General features: G+C 43.7%; 1 protein-coding gene across 1 annotated transcript in view; it reads right to left on the reverse strand.

The window, feature by feature from the left end:
• Positions 1–1,959: 1,959 nt before the first annotated feature.
• Positions 1,960–26,757, reverse strand: part of SLC25A38 (solute carrier family 25 member 38) — a 193,420-nt gene continuing 168,622 nt past the window's right edge. The window contains exon 6 of the mRNA XM_088481222.1: positions 1,960–2,854. Within this exon, the coding sequence (XP_088337348.1) occupies positions 2,732–2,854 (123 nt within the window). The 3' untranslated portion in view covers positions 1,960–2,731. The remainder of the gene's footprint in view (positions 2,855–26,757) is intronic.

Here is a 26,757-nt window from a genome sequence, read left to right on the forward strand (position 1 = left end):
AAGTCTCTGAGAATTTGCCACTATCCACCTGCTCTGCTGGAGAGTCAGTGTGCAGAGATCCAGTTACCTACCCCTCCATGGCTCTGGCCCCCCAGCACACGGCCATAGCCGGCCTGGAAGCCCCTCCAGCAAGGGAATAATTTGGATTTTAGATATATTTGCACCTTGCAATGTGTAACCTCCTGCAAGGAGGGCATGGGCAACGTAGCACTCCTCACTAGGCGTGTAACATGAGAATCTATCCGTAAAGGTAACTCCCATTCGGAAAAATAATTATCCGCAAAGGGGTATGCAAAAGGTCAACTGTTTTTGAGGCTGGAACCGCTTACCCGGATTTTCCACGCCTCCTCTAAATGATCCACCTGACCAGATAGAGGAATTACAGTGGCAACACCCTTATCCTTAAAGAAGGCATAATTGGATTTAGCCACGGGGGATATGTAATAACCAAAGCCGCACGGACTGCCCGTATAAGGCCAGTTATATAGACTTTAGACCCAGACTACGCCTCCTTTGCACTAAGGGGCTCGTGTCTGAAAAAGTCAATAATGTCACCGTCATCAGACGTCATGTCCTTACCCGTCTGAGTCTCAAAAGGCCGTTTAGAAGGCCGAAATGGTGACTCCCCCTGTAAAACGTCCATCAGCTGCTATACCATTTGGACAATAAATTCACCCACACAGGCTCCTGCGAGACCTGGGGGGGGCGAAAAACAGGATACACTGGGGTACCATCAACTGTCCAGGGACCCCTGCATGTGATGAGACCACCACTCGCTGCGATAACCCCTATGGGGAAACGCAGGGGGCGTTGCCCACAAGGGCTGTAAGCATCTTAGCCAGCCGAGGGCGGTCCCCTTTTTGTGCAGGCAGTGACAGAAATGGGGCGTGATATGTAATACAACATGCCCTCCATAAACCCTCAGTGTCTACATATCCCTCCGCTAACTGCACATGATATCAGTACATTATAGCTGGAAGAGGATATCTTCGTTCACTTTCAGACATGAGGAGTGTGAACGGAGCGTATGTGACCTCCCACACAGAAAAAGAACGTTTACTGTGAGGTAATAAACACCCTGCAACACTGCACCGCAAGGGCTGTAGCAGAAGAACAGGGATAGGAAAAAGGCTGACAGTCAGAAATGAAAGTACAGGCAAACAGCGCTAGCATTTAAGTCACATACAATGCACAGATAACATCCTGCATTACAAGCACTGCGATCAACTACACAGACCAGAGCCTGGTAGGAAACAGTGCTGCATACACTGACCTTAATTGAAGGAGAGGTAAGCGGGGGAACCAGACCGCAATGGCACCTGTAACAGCTTCCAGCAGCGTTTGTCATTCCCAGCACATGTAGTGAGAAAATGGCCACCGAGGAGCAGAGAGGAGGCGGGCCTGGGGGAGGAGCGCTGACACAGCCCGCTCAGACCGCTGTGGAATGGCACTGTGCAGCGGGGGAGACGCCGGCCGTGAGACAGGGAAGGCGTTCTCCCCTGGCCTGCTATTAACCCCTGGGACGCCGAGCTGTACCGCACATGCAGCGGCCCGCTGTCCCTGGTGGTCTAGTGGAAGGCGCAGGATCAGTACCTGGCCCCACGCGCAGCCGGTCCCCAGGGAGCCCCCTGCCTGGGGACCAAAAAGGACTGTGAACCCAGCTACCAACCAGCATCCCCGGATCGGTACCGGCGTTCTGGTACCGGCGGGGTGTAGGAGTGACAGCATGGACGTCAATACTGACTGTCCTATGCTGGAGCACTCTAGTTGTGCAGCCACAGCTGCGAAGAAATCTTCAGGGGCCTTGAAAAGACCCCCCTCTGTACGGTGCGACTGGTCCGGCCAGGCACCGATGAAAACTGAGTGGCCTGAGGCTCGGGGGCTGGGTATAGGAGAGGGACCCCAGTGCATCCTGGGAGGCTGAAAATTTAACTCTGTGGTGCCTGGATGTCTGCCGCCATCGCCTATACCCCAAGGTATCCTGTGGATACCCTAAGGACCCTGCAGTAATAATCTGCATGAACAGACAGTTCGGATGGCACCACTTAATTCTTCCATATGAAAACTATTACAGTATGTCAGAGGTTACTACTTTTATCTTTGACCTGTTTAAAAGCTCACCTCCTCATACTTTTATATGGTCACATTAGGGAATGAACTAACCCATACATAATATTCAGACACAGATAATGCTCATGTAGAGCAGGGGTTCCCAACCACGGTCCTCAAGGCACACTAATAGTCCAGGTTTTAAGGATAGCCATACTTGAGCACAGGTGTCTTAATTAGTACCTGTTCTTTTGATTTAACCGTCTGTGCTCAAGCATAGATATCACTAAAACCTGGACTGTTAGTGTGCCTTAAGGACCGAGGTTGGGAAACACTGACGTAGAGAATCATCTTACGCATTTTTCTTTTTCTCAACTAGCCAGTGTAAAGATTTAAAAATATTGTTTGCACATTATTTATAATGGACTTTTATTCATTGACTATATTTATGAACAGACATCAATAAATTAATCTGCATGTTATCTCAACAACTTAATAAAAAAAAATTCAGTCCTACAGAATTGAATAAGTTAAGTTCTTTTGTTGTTACAATCCTCTACATTTTGTCATCTCATTGTCATTTCCACTGCACATGTGGTCCTATCCTAAAATGAAGCCCCGATTTAGTTCACTGGTTGTAGCTGAAGGCTCTGAAGCAAGTTCTACGGGTCACATAGCTTGCTCAAGATTTCAGACCCATTTTATCCATCATCTGTTCATATACTGTCCATGCCATTGCTGCCACAAGAGTCCGGCGTAAGGCTCTAGGTAATCCTCCATGAAAAAATCCGCTAAAACCATGATTCTAAGGGAATAAAATACAATAGTTACCTACAGTATTTTACATAATTAAGGTAAAACATTTTAATTACCTTCTATTTTACAATCATATTAGCCTAATACTAATATGGCCAAAGACTAATCCTTTTTAGTGGTTAGGTATGGATACAAACAATGATGACAAACTTTTTGCTGAAGATGAAATGAGGAAGAAATTGTTTCCAAAAATAATGCCTTCAACAGAGCCTACAGTTTTGCGATTTGTTTGTTGACAACTTTTTTTTTTAATAGCTTTCAAGTTATTATTATAATACAATAGAAAATAAATACAAATAAACATACGCCATTTCCACTGAAAAAGCAGAGCATCAAATAAAGAGGGCAATCAAATTAGGAAACTATTTTAAGTGTGCACCTTGCGCAACTTGCTTCTGACCCCAAAACACGTAGGGATCTTAAAAAACTTATCAACTGCAAAACCTGTGAAAAAAAAGCACAGGTAAAATATGCATTATTCGCATATTTTTGCTCACCACTCCAAAGTTGGTGAAAACTTTATTAAATTATTCATTTCAATCTGGAAATCTCATAATATAATACATCAGGTAAACCCTACTGGTTTTTACAATTTAACATGTAAAAGCCAAATAACAAATGAAAAATATTAACAATTGTTACCAAACATTAAGGCCCATATCCTAATAGACATGGAAACGTTTTCGCATGTGCAAACTTTTTGCACTATTCGCCCAAATGTGTCACTTTTCGCCGCTATCACGTATGCAGGTTTTTGGGCAATCCTATTACAAAAGACACAAAGCGGCATTCGTAATCTTTAGTAATACCTTAGTGCTCAACCTTTTTGTAATACAATGTTGCAAATGAATTAATAGTTTGTGTTTCTTATTGAACCTTTATGTAATATAATGTTATAAATAAATTAAATCTGTATATCATTAAAACCGTTTATTTTTCCAATTCATGATATCAACGTGATTGATAAGTTAATAATAGCAGGTTTGACCTAATGATTACTTAATAATTAATAGCTTAGATACAAATGTTGTTAAAAAAATACAATAAGAATCAGGTAATTGAGCCAATTCTTAGGAACAATAAATTATTAATAAATGTAACTAAATAATTTTAGAAACAATTATGCTTGTGTGCTGAGAAACAGCCAGCTGGCAGTATGTAAATATAAGACTTCCACATATAACAACAGTACGTTTAGATCACAAACTGACATAGGAAGGGGGTGAGTGTGTATGAATGTGTGGTTTAGACAAATACAATAGTGCTTTGTGCAGTGGTTAAGGATAGTGGGAAACGGGAAGGGGATCAGGTGATGGATAATGTCCCGGTGTAATCCAATTGATTTGTCCAAATACTGTCCTGCAGAAATGACCCTGGAAGCCCGCTGATGGTAATATGTATGAGTCTCAGGAAGCCAGGAAGGGTAAGTCACCCACGGGGCTACAGCGGCCGGATCCCACCGGCTATCGTCATATTCCATAACGCACAGAGGGCCTGATTCAGACCCTGTCGCAAGCGCTGAGTGCTCGCAACCGGGTCAATGTTTGGCCACTGGGCATGCGCACGACGGAACCGTTTGGTAGGTGTGGCCTGCCGTTTGTGGGCGGCCCCACTGACATCACCAGTGATGTCAGTGGGAGAGCTTCCGGCGTTGTTAGAGCCAGAAGCTCTCTGGGGCTTGTGGCCACGAGACCCTACCACAAGGGTCTCGTCGCAAGCCCGATGGTCGTGATGGTCTTGACCAACGCGAGCATCAACCTGGCCGCTCGCTATAGCTGTGGGTGGTCAGGAGGCCGCTCCAAAAATAAAAACAAACCGCCCTGATTCAGAGCGAGCGCTCTGAAAGAGCGTCCGGCTCTGAATCAGGCCCAGAGAGAGACCGGCGTCTCAGCGAGCCAAGAAGTATGCTATGAGGTATTTGTGAAACAAGAGAGCCAGCACAAATATTAGCAAGTAAAGTGCAAGTTCTTATAGTGAGCAAACAGAGGCCCTAATTCAGAGCCGGACGCTCTGACAGAGCGCTCGCTCTGAATCAGGGCCGTCCTTCTTAATTTTTAGAGCGGCCTCCTGGCCACTCGTATAGCTGTGGGTGACCACCCACAGCTATAGCGAGCGGCCAGGAAGATGGTCGCGATGGTCTTGACCATCGCGACCATCTTCCTGGCCACTCGTATAGCTGTGGGTGACCACCCACAGCTATAGCGAGCGGCCAGGAAGATGGTCGCGATGGTCAAGACCATCGCGACCATCGGGCTTGCGACGAGACCCTTGTGGTAGGGTGTTGTTGCTGCAAGCCCTGGAGTGCTTTTGGCTCTATCAGAGCCGAAGGCACTCCCACTGACATCACTTGCGATGTCAGTGGGGCCGGCCCCAGACGGTAGGTGTTCCCATGGGAATGCCTCCGTCGGGGCAGCCACGCCCACGGCACGCCCACCAAAGGGGGCGTGCTGTCACTCACCATCGACAGCACGCCCCCTTTGGTACGAGACCCGGAGCGACGGCTTGCCCGTCGCTATCTGGGTCTCGCGCATGTGCACTGGGCCAACATCGACCCGCTTGCGAGTGCTCAGCGCTCGCGAGCGGGTCTGAATCAGGCACAGAATCCAGTGATGAATGTCCTGGTATGCAGACAGCAGCTGCTTGTAGTAAAGAGATTGACAGGTACACATGCTCTCACATAATCCTGGTGAATAACCGCCGTTTATCCACCAAACAATAGTCTGTCTAGAGGCTGGCCAGCTTCTATTCTGAGACTCATCCAAAAAAAAAGAGATCATTAGTCTGGCGAATCTCTTTTGTTCTATTAACATAAATACAGAAAGTCCTAACAACATCTAAAAGATGCATAGTACTTCCCTTAGCAGAAGAAACCTCACTGAAAAAAGCAGGAACCACAATCTCCTGATTTTAAAAGGAACCTCAAAGTACCTTGGGCTGGAAAGATGATTTTGTCCTCAAAACTGACTTATTCTTATGAACTAAAAAGAAATACAACCTCCAGGATAGAACACCTAGTTCAGACACTCTGCCAGCTAAAGAGATGACCAGTAAAAACACTGCTTTCCAAGTCAGAAATCTACATTTTCTAATGAACTGTATTAAGCAAGTGACCACAGGATCAACTAATGGAAAACTAATGAGGAACTCCCTGAAAGATGGTATCGACCTTTGCAACATATCCTATTTTTTTCTGGAGGAATACTGACGCAGCATATATCTGTACCTTTAAAGATCCTAAACAAGGGGGTTCCCAAACTCGATCTGCAAGGCATCCTAACAGTCCAGGTTTTAAGGATGCTTGTGCATAGATGGTATAATCAAAATGACTGAGGCACTAATTAAGTCACATATGCTTAAATATGGATAACCTGAAAACCTGGACTTTTGGGGTGCCTCAAGAACCACATTTGGGAATCATTGTCCTAAACCATCTTGTAAAAAGAGAAGAAACCTTGCAAGTCTGAAAGATAATTCCTGGCTGAGACAGATTTCCTTGCACTCAGCATCATCTTAACCACACCCTCAGAAAAGCCCTTGGACTTTAAGACAAAAAACTCCAGTAGCCAAGCCGTCAAAATCAGCCATGGTAAAGATGTGTGATGGAAGGGACCCTGGCTTAACAGGATGTTTCTCAAAGGTAGAAGCCATGTGTCGAAGCCGGATAATTGGCTGAGACAGGATCGGTTTAAAATTAAATCTACACAACGCCATTTTGCGAATGACGATGAGACGTCATTTTGCGAATGGCCACCCAGCGCCCTTTTAGTGAATCTCGCCCATTATAAGTACATACAGCGATGCTATTATTTAGCGTCGTGCGATTCCCATGCAATAGAAAGAATTTAAAAGTCTTCATCATATAAATACAGACAGTCACTAAAACATATAAAATGATCAGCCCTGCAACACACGTACCATGGTGTACTCCACAAACACGTAGTCGCACAACACTAACTAGCGTCTTTTCCCAAAACCCCAATACTTACACACTGCACACTGCCATAAAAGGTTCCCTAGCATTAAAGTGTAATATTCAATGTTTATTCAGTATTAATAATGTTGTGAAATAAATTTAATTTGATATCTAAGGTTTAGTACATGGTAAGCAGACCGTGTTTGGTGTTGTACTCATCCACTGTGTCTTTGCAGATTTCTGGTACCATCGGTGAGAAGATCGCAACATGTGTCTGCAAACTATGGACCATAGAGAGTTAAACATTAAAATGTACTCTGTAATGTAACCAGCTTAGATTTATTATGCAGCGGGAAAAAAGGACACAAAGGGCTGTTGGAGGCTGGATTGCGTCCATTCGAATTGACCTATAAACTATACTGTAACAGAAGAACCATGAAGAACCAATGGAATCATGCCAAACTGTTCTATTGTATTGCCCATCTCTGTAAGAGTATATATGTGGGCTCTCTAAACCTGGATGCCAGTCTGCTTGCTTTGCTGTTGATGGAGGTTTCTACTTGATGCCGGTATCTGGGTCCACATGCGTATGTAACAACTGTACCTTGGGTCTGCATGATTTATTTGCGCTAATTGTATTTAGATCACCATCTGTTTTTATATTGAATAATAACTTTTTGTGCTTTGGAACCACACTCAAAGTCTGAAAGCATTTATTTCTTGTGCTACTCATAACGCTAAATAGCGACACTTTTAGAAGATATAGGTAGGTAGGAATCGATAGGTAGGAATTGATAGTTGGGGGCTCGCAGTGTGAATCACGCTACCGGTAACTTGGTAACACTCGGTCAGCAATCTATCAGCAAAAGGGTGGAGGTGCCATAGCAGGAGAACGCATTGTGCCTTTGAAAATCTGCTACTACTTTGTTGCTAAGAGTCCACTACCCATTATTACTGTGGCTTAAGGAGTGCTGAATAGAATCCAGGGACAAAGGAGGAAAAAGTTTGTTTTCCTTCATTGATAGATTTTTATGTTAAAAAGGGGGAAGTCGCAAAATAGCATAAGGGTAATGATACATTTTGTGTAGTAGTCGCAATATTGTGTATGCGACTAGTCGCACAATAGCGTATACGTATTTCCTGTATTGCTGCCACGTGTTTTGAACAAAGCCATTGAGAGTGCATTGTGATATTGATAGATAGCATTGTTGTGAATACCTTGATCAGTGTTACCAGTCTGGGAAAACATGTATTTTTCTGCTCAGAAAAAGGGTGTGTAACAGTGAATATTTGTTGGTAGGGGTAACTTGTTCCCTAGTTTAGGGTATCGTAGGACCCTTAAGTGCTAGGCGCCTGGTGTCGGCCTAGTGGCTCTGCAGTAGATACCACAGTCTATACACATAAGCAGGTGTAGTTGTTGTCTTTGTTGTAGTTTCGGCTCTCAGTGTGATTACAGTATTCAGTGATCAGTTAGGGTTATTTGAGAATTGTAATTGAACTGCACAGCTTTGGATTAATTGTGATTGTGAACTGAGTAGAGGGTGGACGAAATCACTGAAAAGGGTAGGTGTTATTGGAATGCCTACATGCTAGCAGTTGAAAGGTAGTCAAAAAGGGATTAGGTGTGTGGAAGCAGCCTGGTTATTCTTCCATAGGTGTGTGGGCGCATCCTGTTAATATCGTCCACAGGTAAAGTGAAAGTATCTTGACTATCTTTCACCAGTCTAAATCTCTATTGAAAAGCTTAGGGTTCTCCCAGAATGGGAGCCAAGCAAACGGTAGAGATGTTAGATGATGTGCTGCTGTTGGAAGCGCCGCTTGGGTCGGCACGGCATATTATGCAAACTAGGTACGGTGCTTATGCGACTAAGTACTGTGATGTATGGTTTAAAATGACGATGAAGAGTGTTAAGACTTTTCCCCAGAATTGGCAGCTTTGATAAGGAGGTATTGAACAATGTCCGAGATAGCATCTGTATGAGGCGCTCTCAAATGAAAAAGGTAAAATATAACGAGAGTTTAAAGTTGTGGCAGGGTGAGGGGGATGCGTGGCTTAAAGGTGTGCACGCGACGCAAACTAGCGTCGCGAGCACGTTACAGGAGTGCACACGCAGCGCTAAACTGCGGTGCGTGTGCGTCGCGAGATAGCGCGCACGTGCAGCAAGGTAGCATTGCGGAAGGTATTGACAGTGATTCACGCGCAATACCACCGCCCTATGCGGATGGGGGTGCAGGTACAGTAATTGTAAAAACCCATAAAAACGTAACAAGTAACTTGTACCCTCTCTTGAGTAATCACAAAGAAAATGTTTATGATGCGGATGATGAACCTATTGTTATGTCTGCCATTTCCCATGCTGTACACTTGTTAGATGCTCCATCACAACAAGCAAAAGTGGTGGCGCCATCTTCATTAGTGATAGTACAGGAAGTGTTAACATCCACTGCACCCGTAGAGGAAGTTGTTAACCGCAGTAATAAACTCAATCCCCAGCCAGGTAACAAGGTCAAAAGTAGCAGTGCTGTCGGTCGGCATCCCATCTGGACAATAACTGTTCCGAATGGGAATGCAGATGCGAACGGTGTAGTGCCCACAAGGAAGGTAGCAATGCATTGTCCTTGGACAAGAGTGGAGCTAAATTCCATAATGAATGATTTCTCTGATCCTAAAAAGGAATTAGCCAAATGCCAAAGATTTTTGAAAAATATGGGTAGTGCTCACGAGCCAACCAATAAAGATTAGCGAGTGGTGTTAAGGGCTTGTCTTCCACTCAATACTGACGTGAAAACGTTTATCACGGATTGCGTATTGGATGCAGATGGTCCCTTAACAGACGAAAGTAACCAAGGTAACATTACCCGCATAATAACTCAATTGGGTGTATATTTTCCAGTAGTAGTTAGCTGGAGTAAAATTTTCACCATAAAACAAAAAGAGAGTGAATCTGCAGAGGATTATTGTACCCGAGCTCTGCAGGCTATCACCCAGTACACTGGGATAGAGGATATTAAAGATAGCACTCATCACAGGGGAATGATCATTACGGTACTTATGGGTGGTCTAAAAGACAATCTAAAAACCCGTGTTCAGACCTCACTACCTGGCTGGAGAGGAGTTACTGTAGACACACTCACAGAATCCACCATTGAACATGATAAAAACATCCTCAAAAAGAGACCCAGAGCGAGAAGCTAATGGCTGTTAGTATTCAAGCTCTAGAAGGAATGACTGTAACATCACAGCCACCAGACACACATGCACCTGCACAGCTACACGTCCTCACCAATCCTGCACCACCACAAACAGCCCTACCCCACTTATCACACAAAATCCATATTATCCACAACCACCATATTACCCTCAAAATCTTTATCCATATCCACAATCTTTCCCTACCGCTCAACCCACACAGCAACCCTTTGACCAACCTCACTCACGAAGGTGCTTCAACTGCAACCAAGTGGGACATATAAGTAGGAACTGTAAGATGAAGGTAGGACCCCCTAACCAGGGAGTACCTGGATATCCTCATAAGGGATATACACAGAGTACAGGAAATTTCCAACAGTCATCAGCTCCAATTGTGGCTTAAATGCTGTATTGGAGTGAGAGTCAACGCTAGGGGTCAGGTCATACCTGTAGTCTACAGATAGTCATGTTAACGGGAAGTACTAGGGAAGGACCGGTAATGATGGTTGATGTAGCTGGTACTAAATATCCTTCTCTTGTAGACACAGGGGTGACCAGATCAGTGATAAAATCTCCGGCTAATTTACAGGTGACCAGCGAGACAGTACCAGCAATGGGTGTAACGGGTAAAGTGCAACATTATCCTTTAACCAAATCCACAGAGGTCACTATCGGGCATTTGCCTACCAGGCATTCTTTCCTACTGGCAGCAGCGGCTCCTACTAACCTACTGGGAAGGGGTTTGCTATGTAAGATGGGATGTGTCATATATTGTACCCCTGATGGTATATTTCTAGATATCCCAGAGAGAGTTGTGCACGAGGTGAGGGATATGTTGGACATGCCCCAAAGGAAAATGTATCACTCTACCGGTTCAGGTAAAAATCCATCTCCGGTAGATCAAATGTTATCCCAAATTCCAGGTTCACTTTGGACCAAGGATGGACAGGACACTGGACTAATGGCAAATGTAGTTTCCGTAATGGTAAATCTAAAAACCGGTAGGCAAGCTCCAAAAATTCCCCAGTACCCATTAAAACAGGAGGTAGAATTAGGGGTTTATCCCATAATTGAGCGATTATTACAGCAGGGAATTTTAGTCCGTATAGCAAGTGTAGTCAACAGTCCCATCTTCCCTGTGAAGAAGAGTGGTGGGAGGGGTTATAGGCTGGTACAAGACCTTAGAGGGGTTAATAAGGTAGTAGAGAGCCAATTTCCCATAGTGCCAAATCCAGCTGTCATTCTTATGCAGATCCCACCAAATGCAACCCATTTCACTGTCATTGACCTCTGTTCTGCTTTCTTCTCTGTACCTCTTCATCCTGACTGTCAGTACCTATTCGCTTTTACATACAGGGGTGTACAATACACATGGACACGATTGCCCCAGGGTTTCATAGACAGCCCCAGTATCTTCTCCCAGGCCTTACACGACTGTTTACAATCTTTTCAACCTGCCAATGGATCTGTTCTAATACAATATGTGGACGATCTATTGTTATGTTCTGATTCGTTTATGTCATGTTTAAATTATACTAAACTTTTATTGCTTCATCTCTCGCAAACAGGACACAAGGTTGCAAAGGACAAACTACAGCCATGCCAGTCCAGGGTTAAATACTTGGGACATTACCTAACCCAGGAGTTACGACATCTGACAAATGACAGAATCCAAGCCATACAGAACATGACACTTCCGCAGAATCAACAGCAAATTCGTACCTTCTTGAGAATGTGTGGATACTGCAGAATGTGGATCCCAGGTTTTTCTATTTTGGCCTTGCCATTACAGGACTTAGGCCCTCATTCAGAGCCGTACGCTCTGAGCAGAGTGCACGCTCTGAATGAGGGCCGGGCTCCATGAAAATGGAGCGTCCTTCTGGACGCTCGTATAGCTGTGGGTCACCACCCACAGGCTATACGAGCGTGCATTTTGATGGCCGCGATGGTCGAGACCATCGCGACCATCGAAACTGCGAGCCGGAGCCTGCGGTTGAGGTTTTCAACCGCAAGCTCCGGAGTGATTTTGGCTCTATCAGAGCCAAAATCACTCCCACTGACATCACTAGTGATGTCAGTGGGCCGGCTTCTGACGGGAGGCGTTCCCGTGGGAACGCCCCCATCAGGGAGGCACACCCCCGACACGCCTATCAAAGGGGGCGTGCTGTCAATCAACATTGACAGCACGCCCCCTTTGATCGGACACAACGAGCGAAGGACTTTCCTTCGCTCGTCGCGTCTGGCGCATGCGCACGACGGAGCTCCCTCCGTCGTGCGCATGCTCAGTCCAGAACATCGACCCACTTGCGAGCGGACAGCCGCTCGCGAGTGGGTCTGAATCAGGCCCTTAGTCTCTTCATCAAAACCCGATCGTGTCATACACAGAGGAATCAGAACAGGCTTTCCTTAATCTTAAGGATAGTCTGACAAGAGCACCTACATTGGGAATACCTGATTATGAAAAACCTTTTGATTTGTATTGTACAGAAGTTGACGGTTGTGCAGCAGGTGTCCTCACACAAAAACATGGTGATGCCAGTAGGCCCGTAGCATACTACAGTGCACAATTGGACACTGTGGCAAGATCACTTCCAACGTGTTTAAGAAGTGTAGCAGCAACTGCTCTATTCGTCAGTAAGAGTGAGGATGTGGTACTAGGCCATGATGATTGTCTATACTCCCCATGCTGTATCTGCTCTGCTAAACTCTGTCCAAACCAGACATGTCTCCTCAGCAAGGTTTACAAAATGAGAACTAGCCTTAATAGCACCTGCAAACATCACCATCAAAAGGTGCAGTACGTTAAATCCAGCTATGTATTTACCATATGTGCAACATGATGCACAAAGGGTGGAGAGGTAAGTCGCTGGCGAAAGGTGAGTTCTGCAGGTATACTGATGTATTAGGCACAATTCTAGGTAAGTCCTACAAGTTATATACTGTAGTGTAATTTTGGTTCATTTTTGGGGCGTGGGTCCCCCTGGATTGCATTGGTTGGTCTGTCTCAGGGCACTGCATTATAACACATTTTCCTTTAACACATTTTAACCCTTCACTGTGTGTCTAATATATATGTACTTCACTTTTTATTTTCATTCTTTATATGCAGCAGCAGCTGCTCCTAACTATCTCTTTACACTGCACTTTTCTTACTATGGTGGTGCCCTGGGGCGGCTTAGCCTGGCCGTTTTGGGGGGTCCTGCGCTCTGGATTTGAACCTTAGTATGTTAGGGACCTACCCGAAAGAGGTTACCTGGATATGGTGGGTAGGCCCATAAGCTTGGCCATGATTATGCTAAAAACCTCTATTGATTGCAAAATTTTATTGCATTTATATATTATTGATGATTTGGAGTTGTGCACCTGTGATTTTGTCTGTTGCAGGTATACTGATGTACATGATAGTATGGAATATCTGAATCAAACCTTTACTGCACGACCTGACATACAGGATTCACCTTTAGAAAATGTAGTTCTGAAATTTTACACGGATGGGAGTTGTCATAGACAAACTAACACTGGAGAGTTATGTACAGGTTATGCTGTGGCAAATGACTAGGTCATTATAGAGGCCGAACCTTTAGGCAAACCAAACTCGGCCCAAGTGGCGGAACTGGTGGCACTAAAGAGAGAGTGTGAATTAGCGGAAGGTAAATCTGCTAATATCTACACTGACTCTAGGTACGCCTTAGGGTAGTACACGATTTTGGTGCTCTATGGCATCTGAGAAAGATTATGACAGCAGCAGGCACGCCAATTGCACATTCCAGACATATAAAAGGACTACTGACAGCAATCCAATTGCCTTAGACAGTGGTGGTAATTAAGTGAAAAGCTCATACATGCGAGGATGATCCGGTGGCACTGGGCAACAACAGGGCAGACGAAGCTGCAAAATGGGCAGCAGGGTTAAAAATGAATGTACCAATTGAACAAATGATGACTTTTCAAACAATTGATATGCTGAAATTAATTGAGATGCAAAATTTGTGTTCCATTCAGGAAAAGGCAGTCTGGAGCTCCAAGGGATGTGGGCAAGAGTCTTATGGACTCTGGAGAGATGGACAGGGTAAACCAATGGCTCCCAAGGCATACTACCCCAGCCTGGCTGAGGCAGTGCACGGTCTGACTCATCTGCAAGGTATGTGCAAACTGGTGAGAGCATACTGGTGCGCACTGGGGTTTTCTTCTCAAGCGGAGAAGACAGCAATGTCCTGTCTGACCTGCTTGAGGAAAAACATTGGGAAAATTATCGCTACCGAACCATCCCACATTCCTCCGACTGACGGACCTTTTCAGGTAATACAAATTGATTTCATCCAATTACCACCCTGCAGGAATCTCAAGTATGTATTAGTGTGCACTGATGTGTTTTCTAATTGGGTTGAGGCATACCCAGCTTCCACTAATACTGCTGCGTTTACTGCCAAGAAAATTGTTCAGGAGTTTGTATGCAGATACGGTATCCCTAAAATTATTGAGAGTGATAGGGGCGACTCAATTCACAGGTGATGTTTTCCAAAATATGTGTAAGCTGATGGGTATTAATAGTCGACTTCATACCCCTACTGACCGCAAGCCAGTGCCAAGGTGGAGAGGATGAACGGGACTATTAAAAACAAATTAAGTAAAATTATGTCGGAAACTGGACTAGGTTGGCCAGAAGCACTACCACGTCCTTCATAGTATCAGGACAACTCCTAGGCCTCCTCTCAATCTGTACCACTTTGAAATACTGTTTGGTAGACAACCTCATTTGATTATAAGTCCGCAGGAAGATTTGAAAGGTAACAACAAGGTAACTGTAAGGTATCTTAAACAATGAGTAAACAGTTAAAACAGCAACAGCAGAAACTGAAATTGTTGTCACATGATATGCCTGAAAGAAACTGTCATGATGTTGAACCTGGAGAATTTGTTATGATCAGAAATTTCTTGTGTTCAGGTTGTTTGATCGATGGGAAGGTCCGTATCAGGTGTTGCTGACGAGTACAACCTCATTGAAGGTGGCGGAGATACCTGGGTACATTCCACTCACTGTAAGAAGGTCAACCAACCGGTGCAGATACAAGGCGGAGACGAGGCAGATAACGTGAACCTGTCGATCGCGAGCTTGTTCTGGGAGGGTTAAAAGGTTGCAGTGAGATATCTGAACTAAAGAAATTTGTAGATCCGTGCTACGGCAATGGACTGGTCTGCTGTGTTCATTTTTGTATTCTCTTCCAGAGTTTCCATCATCCTGGTTTGTTCAGGGATTTCTGGTTTTTGTGACGGAGGACCGATAGAGGAGATGGGAGCTAATGGCAGTATTGATGGAGTGGAGTCGAGAGGAGGAGTGCTAATCCAATCATGGGAGTGTCTGACCAATCTTAGTACAGTAATTGTTAAGAGATCTGCTTTTCTGGATTCTCGGAGACAGTGTGAAGGTCTATCATCTGAGGATTATTGTATGTGCAAGTTCTGTGGGTCCGTAATTGATGAGAGATGCATCCAATGGTGTCAATCTAAGTATAACCAGTATTGGGGTGGATATCCTTTAGAGGATTATCACACCATGGTGGGCAAAATTTTAAACCAAACCGACTGTTGGGTGTGTTCTCACGTGCCCCAAGGACAGCATAATGTAGGATTAGTGCCATTCCCATTAAATGTCTCTGAGGTTTTAGAATCACAAAGAGGGAATGTAGTAGCTGGAAAATTTCTTAAGTCCAAACCACCTCATTTTAAACTCCACCAGTACCAAGTAGATAAATCACTTTTAGGCTTAAACAGCACCAACTCCAATGAACCAGGAAGTTGGGAGGTGACTGGGAATAACCAGACGATGACCTTCTCACTAAGAGCTGATCGTGAGCCTACGAATTATGATCTGTTACGCAGGTGGAAGACACTTTCGGTATAAATATACACTAATTTCCACCAAAGAAATGATTGGTAGGGTACCAGAAGGGTATTGTGCCAAGATACTACAACGGGAAACTTGTATGAGTGAAATGGGAGAACCTGAAGTAGGATCACTTTCTAGGGAAATGTGTGGGAAATTATGTTCTCCCTGATGATGTATATTTTATATGTGGAAGGAAAGCATATAAGTGGCTCTCTCTGAGTTCCAAAGGTTTATGTTATCTGGGAAGAGTAGTTCCAGAAGTTATGACCCTTACACATGGTGAAATGCTTGGTATTCATAAAAACACTCCATCGCCATATCTTCACCCACAGTATGAACACAAAGACAAAAGAAATATGATAACTGGTGACGTGCATAATTCCACACAGTTAATTAGTGAGACAACTGGCTTTCAAGTTTTGGTAGCATTGGATCCCACTAGGATCGCTCGGGGTACACTAAATTTTAGATATATCCAAAATCTTGCTAAATTAATAGATAATATCACTGAGATGTATGATGACATGTTTAGGTATACAGGTAGGGAGTTGCAAGCTTACAAGAAAGAACTGGTGCAACACAGCTTAGTCTTAAACTATTTAACAGCTGTCACTGGAGGGTATTGCGTAACTTTGGCCACCCAATTTGGAGTAAAGTGTTGCACTTACATTACAAACAATACAAGTGACCCCAAGGAGGTGATAGACCGGAAGATGGATGAAATTCTGCAGTTAAAATGGGAATTTCAAAAGAACCATAATGCTTCAGTGGCTGAAGTAGAGGAAAAGGTAGAGGAATGGGTTTCATGGTTGAACCCAGTGAAATGGTTCTCAGGTCTAAGAGGGTGGGTCCAGGAAATGATGGCGAGTATAGGTAAACTCCTGATCCTCATACTAGTTGTCATCATAGTAATTGGCTTATGTGTCAGGTGTGTTCCTACTGTGTTGAAATGTGGAAAATGTAAAGATAAGGTGAACCGAAAGAATGAAATTATGATGGTGGTCAGTTGTAACAATATGAATACTGAGGTAAATGTAGGACTGCATTACAACCCTGAACTAGAAGGTACCATCATATGATGTATAAGATTTAGACATGCATAAAATGTGTTATTAAAATGTTATTTTAAAACATCTTAAATAATGTAAGTCCCTATTCCCCCTCAAGACCTCCTTTATAGGATTGGTGCATCCCCACATTTTTCCCATGATCTCCCAAGATCCGCGGTGTACGTATAAGGGTAGTTTTATGTCCCCTCCTAGAGACACATTATTGATGGATTAAGAACCACCTTGTGCCATCCCATAATATAACATTAAATAATGTCATAATGTAAGCCTAATTAATTTTAAAATCAGAGTATGATAGCATGTTGTTTGCTATCAAAGGGTGGACTGTCGAAGCTGGATAATTGGCTGAGACAGGATCGGTTTGAAATTAAATCGGGACGACGCCATTTGGCGAATGGTGATGAGACACCATTTTGCAAATGGCCACCCAGCGCCATTTTAGTGAATCTCGCCCATTATAAGTACATACGGCGATGCTATTATTTAGCGTCGTGCAATTCCCACGCAATTGAAAGAAGTTAAAAGTCCTCATCATATAAATACAGACACTAAAACATATAAAATGATCAACCCTGCAAAACACGTACCATGGTGTACTCCACAAACATGTAGTCGCACAACACTAACTAGCGTCTTTTCCCAAAACCCCGATACTTACACACTGCACACTTACATAAAAGGTTCCCTACCATTAAAGTGTAATATTCAAGGTTTATTCAGTATTATTAATGTGGTGAAATAAATGTAATTTGATATCTAAGGTTTAGTACATGGTAAGCAGACCGTGTTTGGTGTTATACTCATCCACTGTGTCTTTTCAGATTTCCGGTACCATCGGTGAGAAGATCGCAACATGTGTCTGCAAACTATGGACCATAGAGAGTTAAACATTAAAATGTACTCTGTAATGTAACCAGCTTAGATTTATTATGCAGCGGGAAAAAAGGACACAAAGGGCTGTTGGAGGCTGGATTGTGTCCATTCGAATTGACCTATAAACTATACTGTAGCAGAAGAACCATCCATACCAAACTGTTCTATTGTATTGCCTATCTCTGTAAGAGTATATATGTGGGCTCTTTAAACCTGGATGCCAGTCTGCTTGCTTTGCTGTTAACAGAGGTTTCTACTTAATGCCGGTATCTGGGTCCAGAGTGCGTGCGTATGTAACAACTGTACCTTGGGTCTGTATGATTTATTTGCGCTAATTTTATTTAGATCACAGCGTGTAACCATCTGTTTTTATATTGAATAATAACTTTTTGTGCTTTGGAACCACACTCAAAGTCTGAAAGCATTTATTTCTTGTGAGACTCATAATGCTAAATAGCGACAATTTTTGAAGGTATAGGTAGGTAGGAATCGATAGGTAGGAATTGATAGTATGGAAGAGCTGGGAGCATGCTCAGAAGATCTTAGTACCATGACCTTCTGGGCACAGCTGGAGCTACAAGAATGATCATGGACCTTTTAAATTTCTTTACAATCCCTGGTAACATGGTTACCAGAGGAAAAAGATAAATCAGAGGATAAACCAAATAAACCACCATGACACCTACCTTTGATGCACCAGGATCCTTTGTCCTGGTACAAGAATTCCTTAGTTTGTGATTCAACCTGGATGCCATCATGTTGATGTTCATTTGAACCTCAACTCCTGAAAAACTTCTGATTATCTAACTGTCCCTTACTGCACTTCCCTTAGAAATTTCTAGCTATCTTTAACACTGCCCATAATTCCAACACATTTATTGGAAGTGTAGACTCCATGTGTCACTTTTCTGAAACCAAGGTTGACCAAACACAGCCACCAGCCCTTGAGGATGGCATCTGTGGACATCAGTTTCCCATATGGTAAACAGTCGACCCTTGCTGAGAGTGCTGCTTAACCTCCACCATAGAATTGATCAGCTGTCCTGAGGCAACAGTTTGGTGATTTGGAATGCTAGCTGCAGGTGAGACTTGTTCCACTTCGATATCAACTCTATTTGAAACAATCATGAAAGGAACGGAGCATACTGGACACACTTAAACATGGACACACCCGAATACCCTCATGAAATGAGGAATTGAAAGTAGTGTTCTTACTAATTAAAGTTCTGATTAAAGACTGTATGTAATGCATTTCATTTTGTCCACCAGGAAGAATACCTGTTGTTGTTTGGTGTTGAACATCCCAAGGAACAACCTTCTCTGCACTGGAAGCAAACTGGTGTAAATGATTATCTTGGAAAAGGTGAAAATACCTAGCGCTAGTGAACCGATTTATCCAAGAGGTCTATAACAATTTATTCATCTGCAGCAATTGTTTTGAAGTGATAATTTGCTAACCCCACAAAAAACTTGCAAACTGATAAGAGAATGTGCTGGGGAATAAATGCACTCCTCATAAAAATCTATTTATAGGCCATAAAAAGTAGGTAGACCTATAAAATCAATACATGTAACATACAAAAGCACTGCAATCAATACAATAATATAAAAATGTCCCAATAATAATTAAGATTGCTACGAATATATTTTTGGACTGTATTTAAAAGCCCCAGAAATATTGTAGCAGTTTATATTGGTAATTGTAGCAGCATACAAAGGCTCATTAAATAGATGCAATTATCAAAGTCCAGAAAGAATAAGGACTCAAAATCTATGAACTATGGCCCTCATTCAGAGCCGTACGCTCTGAGCAGAGCGCACGCTCTGAATGAGGGCCGGGCTCCATTTTCATGGAGCGTCCTCCTGGACGCTCGTATAGCTGTGGGTCACCACCCACAGGCTATACGAGCGTGAATTTTGATGGCCGCGATGGTCGTGACCATCGCGACCATCGAAATTGCGAGCCGGAGCCTGCGGTTGAGGTTTTCAACCGCAAGCTCCGGAGTGATTTTGGATCTATCAGAGCCAAAATCACTCCCACTGACATCACTAGTGATGTCAGTGGGCCGGCTTCTGACGGGAGGCGTTCCCGTGGGAACGCCCCCGTCAGGGAGGCACGCCCCCGGCACGCCCACCAAAGGGGGCGTGCTGTCAATCAACATTGACAGCACGCCCCCTTTGATCGGACACAACGAGCGAAGGAAAGTCCTTCGCTCGTCGTGTCTGGCGCATGCGCACGACGGAGCTCCCTCCGTCGTGCGCATGCTCAGTGCAGACCATCGACCCACTTGCGAGCGGACAGCCGCTCGCGAGTGGGTCTGAATCAGGCCCTATGTTAAGTACAAACGGGCTCCTAATAGAAAATTGGGGCAGATACTTCAAATAGACCAGCGGGCATAGGGCCTGATTCATTATGGATCGCAACTGTAACAACGTACGGAGATCAGCCGATGGTGCGTACTGCACATGCACCACAGTGCACATGAGTGGGTTAGGATTGCTATCGCACTGCGATCACCTACTCAGAAAGAAATCCATCGCAGAGTGAGTAATAGGCTGTGAGCGTTTGGGGGTGGTGATAGGGAGTTGGTTGGAAAAATGCAGGCGTGTCTGTTCATTTGAACACCGTTGCATGGGCATGTATAAATTAGCCACTGCAACGGCATACGTCGCTTGAGTACTCACTGCATGCAACAAGGTTAGCAATTTCTGAGTAAGGTCTGACCTGTTGTAATTGCGCCTTAGGGGGTGATGTTACTCGGTGTTCCTAATGTATACACAGGACTGCAAGGTATGTGAGATAGCGTTAGTGGCAGTCTCTTTGCTGTCATTGCAATAGCATTCATTAGCATATTTTTGCAGCGGTCTGCGCACGTAATCGCAGCTGCGATCACAATAACAATCCGTCGTGAATCAGGGCCATAGTTCAATCTACAGTGTGTAAAGCAGCAAGTGGATCTCTCGGGCACATTCCAAGGTAATCTAACAGCAAGATCAACTGGAACTTTGTAACAAGCAGATTACTATGTTGCCTTACATCTATTTAATGAGCCTTTGTATGTTGTTACAATTACCAATTTAAAGTCCTACAATATTTATGGGGCTTTTAAGTACAATCTAACAATACATTCAAGCAGACTTAAATATTGGGACATTTTTTGTATATTGTATTGGTTGCAATGCTTTTGAATGTTACATTTATTGATTTTATGTGTGTCTACTTTTTATGGCCAATATATAGATTTTTATGAGGAATGCAGTGTAGTGCATTTATTGACCAGCGCATTCGCTTATCAGTTTGCTAAATGATTTTCCACCCATGAGACTCTAGAACCTCTTCTGTCTTACATGATCTAGCAAGAGTGGTTTTGATAAAAAGATCGTCCAGATAGAGGCTGACATTTACCCTCTATATAGGTTATCGCAATTATGGCCATAGGCCCTCATTCAGAGCCGTACGCTCTGAGCAGAGCGCACGCTCTGAATGAGGGCCGGGCTCCATGAAAATGGAGCGTCCTCCTGGACGCTCGTATAGCTGTGGGTCACCACCCACAGGCTATACGAGCGTGCATTTTGATGGCCGCGATGGTCGTGTCCATCGCGACCATCGAAATTGCGAGCCGGAGCCTGCGGTTGAGGTTTTCAACCGCAAGCTCCGGAGTGATTTTGGCTCTATCAGAGCCAAAATCACTCCCACTGACATCACTAGTGATGTCAGTGGGCCGGCTTCTGACGGGAGGCGTTCCCGTGGGAACGCCCCCATCAGGGAGGCACGCCCCTGGAACGCCTACCAAAGGGGGCGTGCTGTCAATCAACATTGACAGCACGCCCCCTTTGATCGGACACAACGAGCGAAGGACTTTCCTTCGCCCGTCGCGTCTGGCGCATGCGCACGACGGAGCTCCCTCCGTCGTGCGCATGCTCAGTCCATAACATCGACCCACTTGCGAGCGGACAGCAGCTCGCGAGTGGGTCTGAATCAGGCCCATAATTCACAGGTCCTGACGGGGATCTTTAAAAGTGACTGATGTAATTCCCAAATAGGGACATGTAAATAGACATCTTTCTATTGAAGCCATGAATTCCCCTAGTTCAATTTGGTTTACCACAGCCCTGAAAGACCCCATTTTAAATTGTGTACTCTTAGAGACTATAAATTGGAGAGGAGTCTGAATGACCAGTCTGGTTTTTGAACCAGAAAAAGGTTGGAACAGAGGGCCTGATTCAGAGCCAGACGCTCTGACCAGAGCGCTCGCTCTGAATCAGGGCCCTCCTACCTAAAATTGGAGCGGCCTCTTGGACACTCGCATAGCTGCGGGTTACCACCCACAGCTTATGCGAGCGTCCATGATGATGGTCGCGATGGTCAAGACCATCGCGACCATCGGGCTTGCGACGAGACCCTGCGGTAGGGTCTCGGTGACCGCAAGCCTTGGAGTGATTTTGGCTCTATCAGAGCCAAAATCACTCCCACTGACATCACTAGTGATGTCAGTGGGGCTGGACCCAGACGGAAGGCGTTCCCATGGGATGTGCTATCACTCACCATCGACAGCACGCCCCCTTTGGTGCGAGACCCAGAGCGACGGCTTCCCCGTCGCTCGGCGGGTCTCGCGCATGAGCATGACGGAGCTCCCTCCGTCGTGCGCATTTGGGTACTATCGACCCGCTTGCGAGCGTCCTGCGCTCGCGAGCGGGTCTGAATGAGACCCAGAATCCCAACCTTCTCTAGTTCACTGGAACAGGTAAAACTTCCCCTGCTGAGAGCAAAGAGCGAATTTGCACTTCTAGGTAGACCTGTTAAACCTTTTTGGGGCTGGACCTGCTAGGTCTATATTGTATTCTCTTGAAATTATAACAGTCACCCAAGCATCCAATGTGGACTATAGTCACCTGCTCTTGTAGGACACCCATTTAGGGAGACATGACTGTCATGCTGGCCTTTTGTCTAACTGACTTTGCAGCTGTTTGTGGCGCCCAAGCCTGATTCTTTCCCCGATCACCCTGGGAAAATTACCTCTGGATAACATCTACCATCTTCCTGCTCTCTGTGTTCTGAAGGAATGAAAAGGACAAAATTAACGTGCTTTTTGCCTTAAGTTAGATGAGAGAAGAAACAAAAACACTTTTCTCTCAACCAGAAACCAAACAATTAATTTGTCCAGTACAGGCCTGAACACCTAACCAGTAAAGGGGAAATATTCTAGAGTCATTTTAGACTGTGGATCCACCTGCCATGACGGAGTCAAAAGGCCCCAGCATGCAATAACAGCCACAGCTCAAATCTACACCTAAACCAGCCAGGCCTTAGTGTAGCCTCCACCAAATAAACCTACGCTTCTCTAACATACTCCACTAAAGAAAGTAAACACCCTTTAGGATTCAAGGCCCTACCTTGAGTTGATCTACCCAGCGTTCCACGGCCTTTGTCAACCCAGGCATATTCCAAGATCGGCCTCAATGAAGCTCTTGATGCCTTAGAAATAGTTTAAGAACTTCTGGTTCTGGTTACATGGAGTGAGCATCCTCCCTGCTCAGCACCCCAGCGATCCTGGCACAATAACCTTTTAAAGGCTTTGATATAGCCTCTACACCAGGGATACCAGTAGCCGCAGTCGCTTCAGCAGCCCATGAATCTTTTTTATCCTGCAGACCCTCCGCTGAACCACAGCCGAGTCAGGCGAAAAATGCCGGGCAGACCCTGTCATGGTGCCAGACAATGATTGGAAGTCATATCTCCCGCAGCTAAGAAAGCTGCAGCAGAGCAGGAGGATGCAGACTCCCCCAGGTGAGAAGATTCACAGACTCACCAATTTCGTATGGGGACGTTGTAGAAGCTATTAAATCAACAATGGGCCCCTTATTGAAATAGGATATGAGTAATATTACTACACAGCTTTAACAGCTGAATCAACGTGTCTGTTACTGAATACAAGATTGGAGGGTAATGTCATGATATGGCTGACCTGCAGTGCACAGAGGAAAAGCTTAAGAAAATTTTTTCCAACTAAGGAACAAGCTCAATGATATAGAAAATCAATCATGAAGAAATAACAATTGATTGGGAGAGCTTCTGGAATCGGTTAAGGGGTCAGCATTGGAGAATTTTGTTTGTAAATCTCTTCCCTCCTTACTGGGTATTGAAGACATATGCAAAGATCTAGTTGTGGAGCGTGTCCTTTGAGTGGGTTCTACTCTAAGATCCTCCAATTCCCAACCCAGGGTAACTCTCTTCAGATGACTGAATTATTTATATAAGCTTGCCATATGGACAGCTTCCAGAAAGATATCTAATTATCTCAAATGGGAGGGGAAAAGCTTTATATCTTTCAGGATTTTTCTATGGACATTTCCTCCTATATGTTCACAGCTGGTAAAGGAGAAGAAATTTGCTTTACTTTACTCGGCCAGGCTCAGACTGTATGAGAATGATTCATTGAAGGATTTTCACTTCTCCAGATGACGCCCAAACGTAGTTACTGGAGGAAAGACAAAACCGTGAATCAGACATCACTGATCTGCCTACTTCACAACCTAAATCCTCCTTGGGGACAGGCGTTGATTTTTGGTCAATGTCTCTTCTGTCTCCGTACACTTGAGGATGCTGGACACTGAATCTCACAGTTGATGGAAACGCTTGAGATTTGATACCTTTTCTAAGGCTTAACCATTCAGGTGCTTTTAGAAATATTTGTTATAGAATATTATTTAATGTTTCTATAGTTGGTTCTCCATGATTTTCATATATCTTTCACCATTTGCTGGTTTTATAGGGACCTCTATGGTCCATTAGTTGATTTCAATATTTACAATAGTTTAGCTGGAATGTTGTTACTTTACATATACTGTATATGTCTTTTCATAACTTTATTTTCCCTGGTAATCTAATTGCTTCTGCTGGGTGAAGAGTTGGAGTTCCTCACAAAAATAACTACACCTCTATTGTCTTATTTTCAACCTTTTATTTTAAATTAAACAATAACACCAGAAGTCAGCAATGCATTTGCTTTGTACGTTCATATTAACAGGTTTACTCCTGTGGTTGTTTTATCTCCCCTCCCTTGTAGGTCTTGTTTATCTTCTATCCCTGTGTATTTTCCCTTCCACCTCTTTAGTTCATGGTAATGATTTGCAAGTAAGGTACAACTTTGATTTTATATATCACACTATTCTTATCATAGCATGTCCAAGGTGATCATAGGATCCTGTAATATTGGAGGGATATACTCACCTGCCAAATGGCATAAGATGTTAATGTATCTCTCAAAACAACAAATTGATATATCATTTGTTCAAGAAACACATCTGGTATCTAAAGAAATGGTGAAGCTACAAATGCTAAATTGGTCATTAGTAGATCTGCACCTTATACCTCCAAAGCGTGGGGGGTTGCGATTTTAGCATAGCATTTTTAGTCTCTAGAAGTTATTTCCTCATAAGCCAACCCTGAAGGTGATTTTGTTATAGCTAATGTTACCTTTCATGGAAAATCTTATGTACTAGCTAATATATATGCTCCTAATGTCTACTCTATTTTTTCCAAAGGTTGATAGTGGACTTATCAGTGTTTTAAAAAAACTAATTTTTATAAAAACATTTTTTAAAATCATTTTGGATAAGTTCAAATACATGTTCTTCAACACTCAAAAAAACCCCTATAATTTCTGAGTGGTTTTTAGAGAAACAAAATTGTCAGTTAAGTGGTTGACATGGCACTTGTGAACCATGAAAGAAAAATCTTCCCATATTACATGGAGGTTTCCTTGAAATTTAAAAATAGGTTAGAGGCACTTTGGGAGGAATACAAACACACTAGAATATATCTTATGCTGAATCTAATGCCCCAATTTTTTGGCAATCTGCTAAATACAGTTATTGTTGCTGAGCTAAACAATACTCAATCTTATTTAAATCATCAAAAGACAGTGACGCAGGCTTATAAAATTTTTTAAACTTGACCCAACTCCCTCCAATAGGCACATGTATAAATCTGCAAATATCCACTTTGAAGAATTCATTCAATCAATAGGAGATAGATTTCTATTTTCGGTTAATTACAGTTTCCATACTTTGAAAACAAAACAGGAAAATTGTTGACTAATCTGCTAAATGGCACTCGCACACCAATGCTAGTCCATCCTTTAAAAACCCCTTCAGGCTCCCTTACCAATTCCAACTCTCAAATTGCGACCATTAATAAAACATTTTATTCTCCCCCCATATCTCCAGTCTCTACAGGTTCAACAACTTCTTCCTCCAGAGTCGGAATGGATCACAAACTCTTATCCACAACTCCCTACAGAACTATTATTGTCTCTGACAGAGCCGGTCACGCCGGATGAAGTAACAAAAGCAAGAAAAGAACTTAAGCCATCCAAGGCACCTGACCCAGATGGCATGGGCAATGATTTTTATAAATTAATGTTGCCTAGAATTGGAGATACTTTAGAGATTGTTTTCAATCACATATTGTCTCACAATTCTCTACCTTTCAATTTCAATTCTGCTATTATATAAATTCTCCCTAAACCAGGCAGAGATCTTTCTTTACCTGGTTCATATAGACAAATATCATTATTAATCTCCAATTACAAGTTACTCACATAAATTCTTGCAGATAGACTGAAATCTCTGCTCCCCCATATTGTACATCTGGATCAAACCAGATTGATAAGGGGTCACCACTCAGTCCATAATGTGAGGAGAGTGATATCTGCAATACAATTTATGCAATCTTTTCCAGTTGCATACTCCAGCGAGAACCAGAGGTTCCCAAACACAGTCCTCAAGGCTCCCTACAGGTGGTTAAATCAAATTGACTGAGGTACTAATTAAGCCACCTGTGCTCAAACATGGATCTCTCTAAAAACTGAACTGTTGGGAGCCTTGAGGACTGGTTTTTGGAACCTCTGCCTTAGACCCCCCCCCGCAAAAGGCTTTTAACCATTGGTACCATTTA

The sequence above is a fragment of the Taudactylus pleione genome, unplaced genomic scaffold, assembly GCF_031769625.1.
Source record: "Taudactylus pleione unplaced genomic scaffold, aTauple2 ptg000266l, whole genome shotgun sequence".
In the NCBI taxonomy this organism is placed as follows: Eukaryota; Metazoa; Chordata; class Amphibia; order Anura; family Myobatrachidae; genus Taudactylus; species Taudactylus pleione.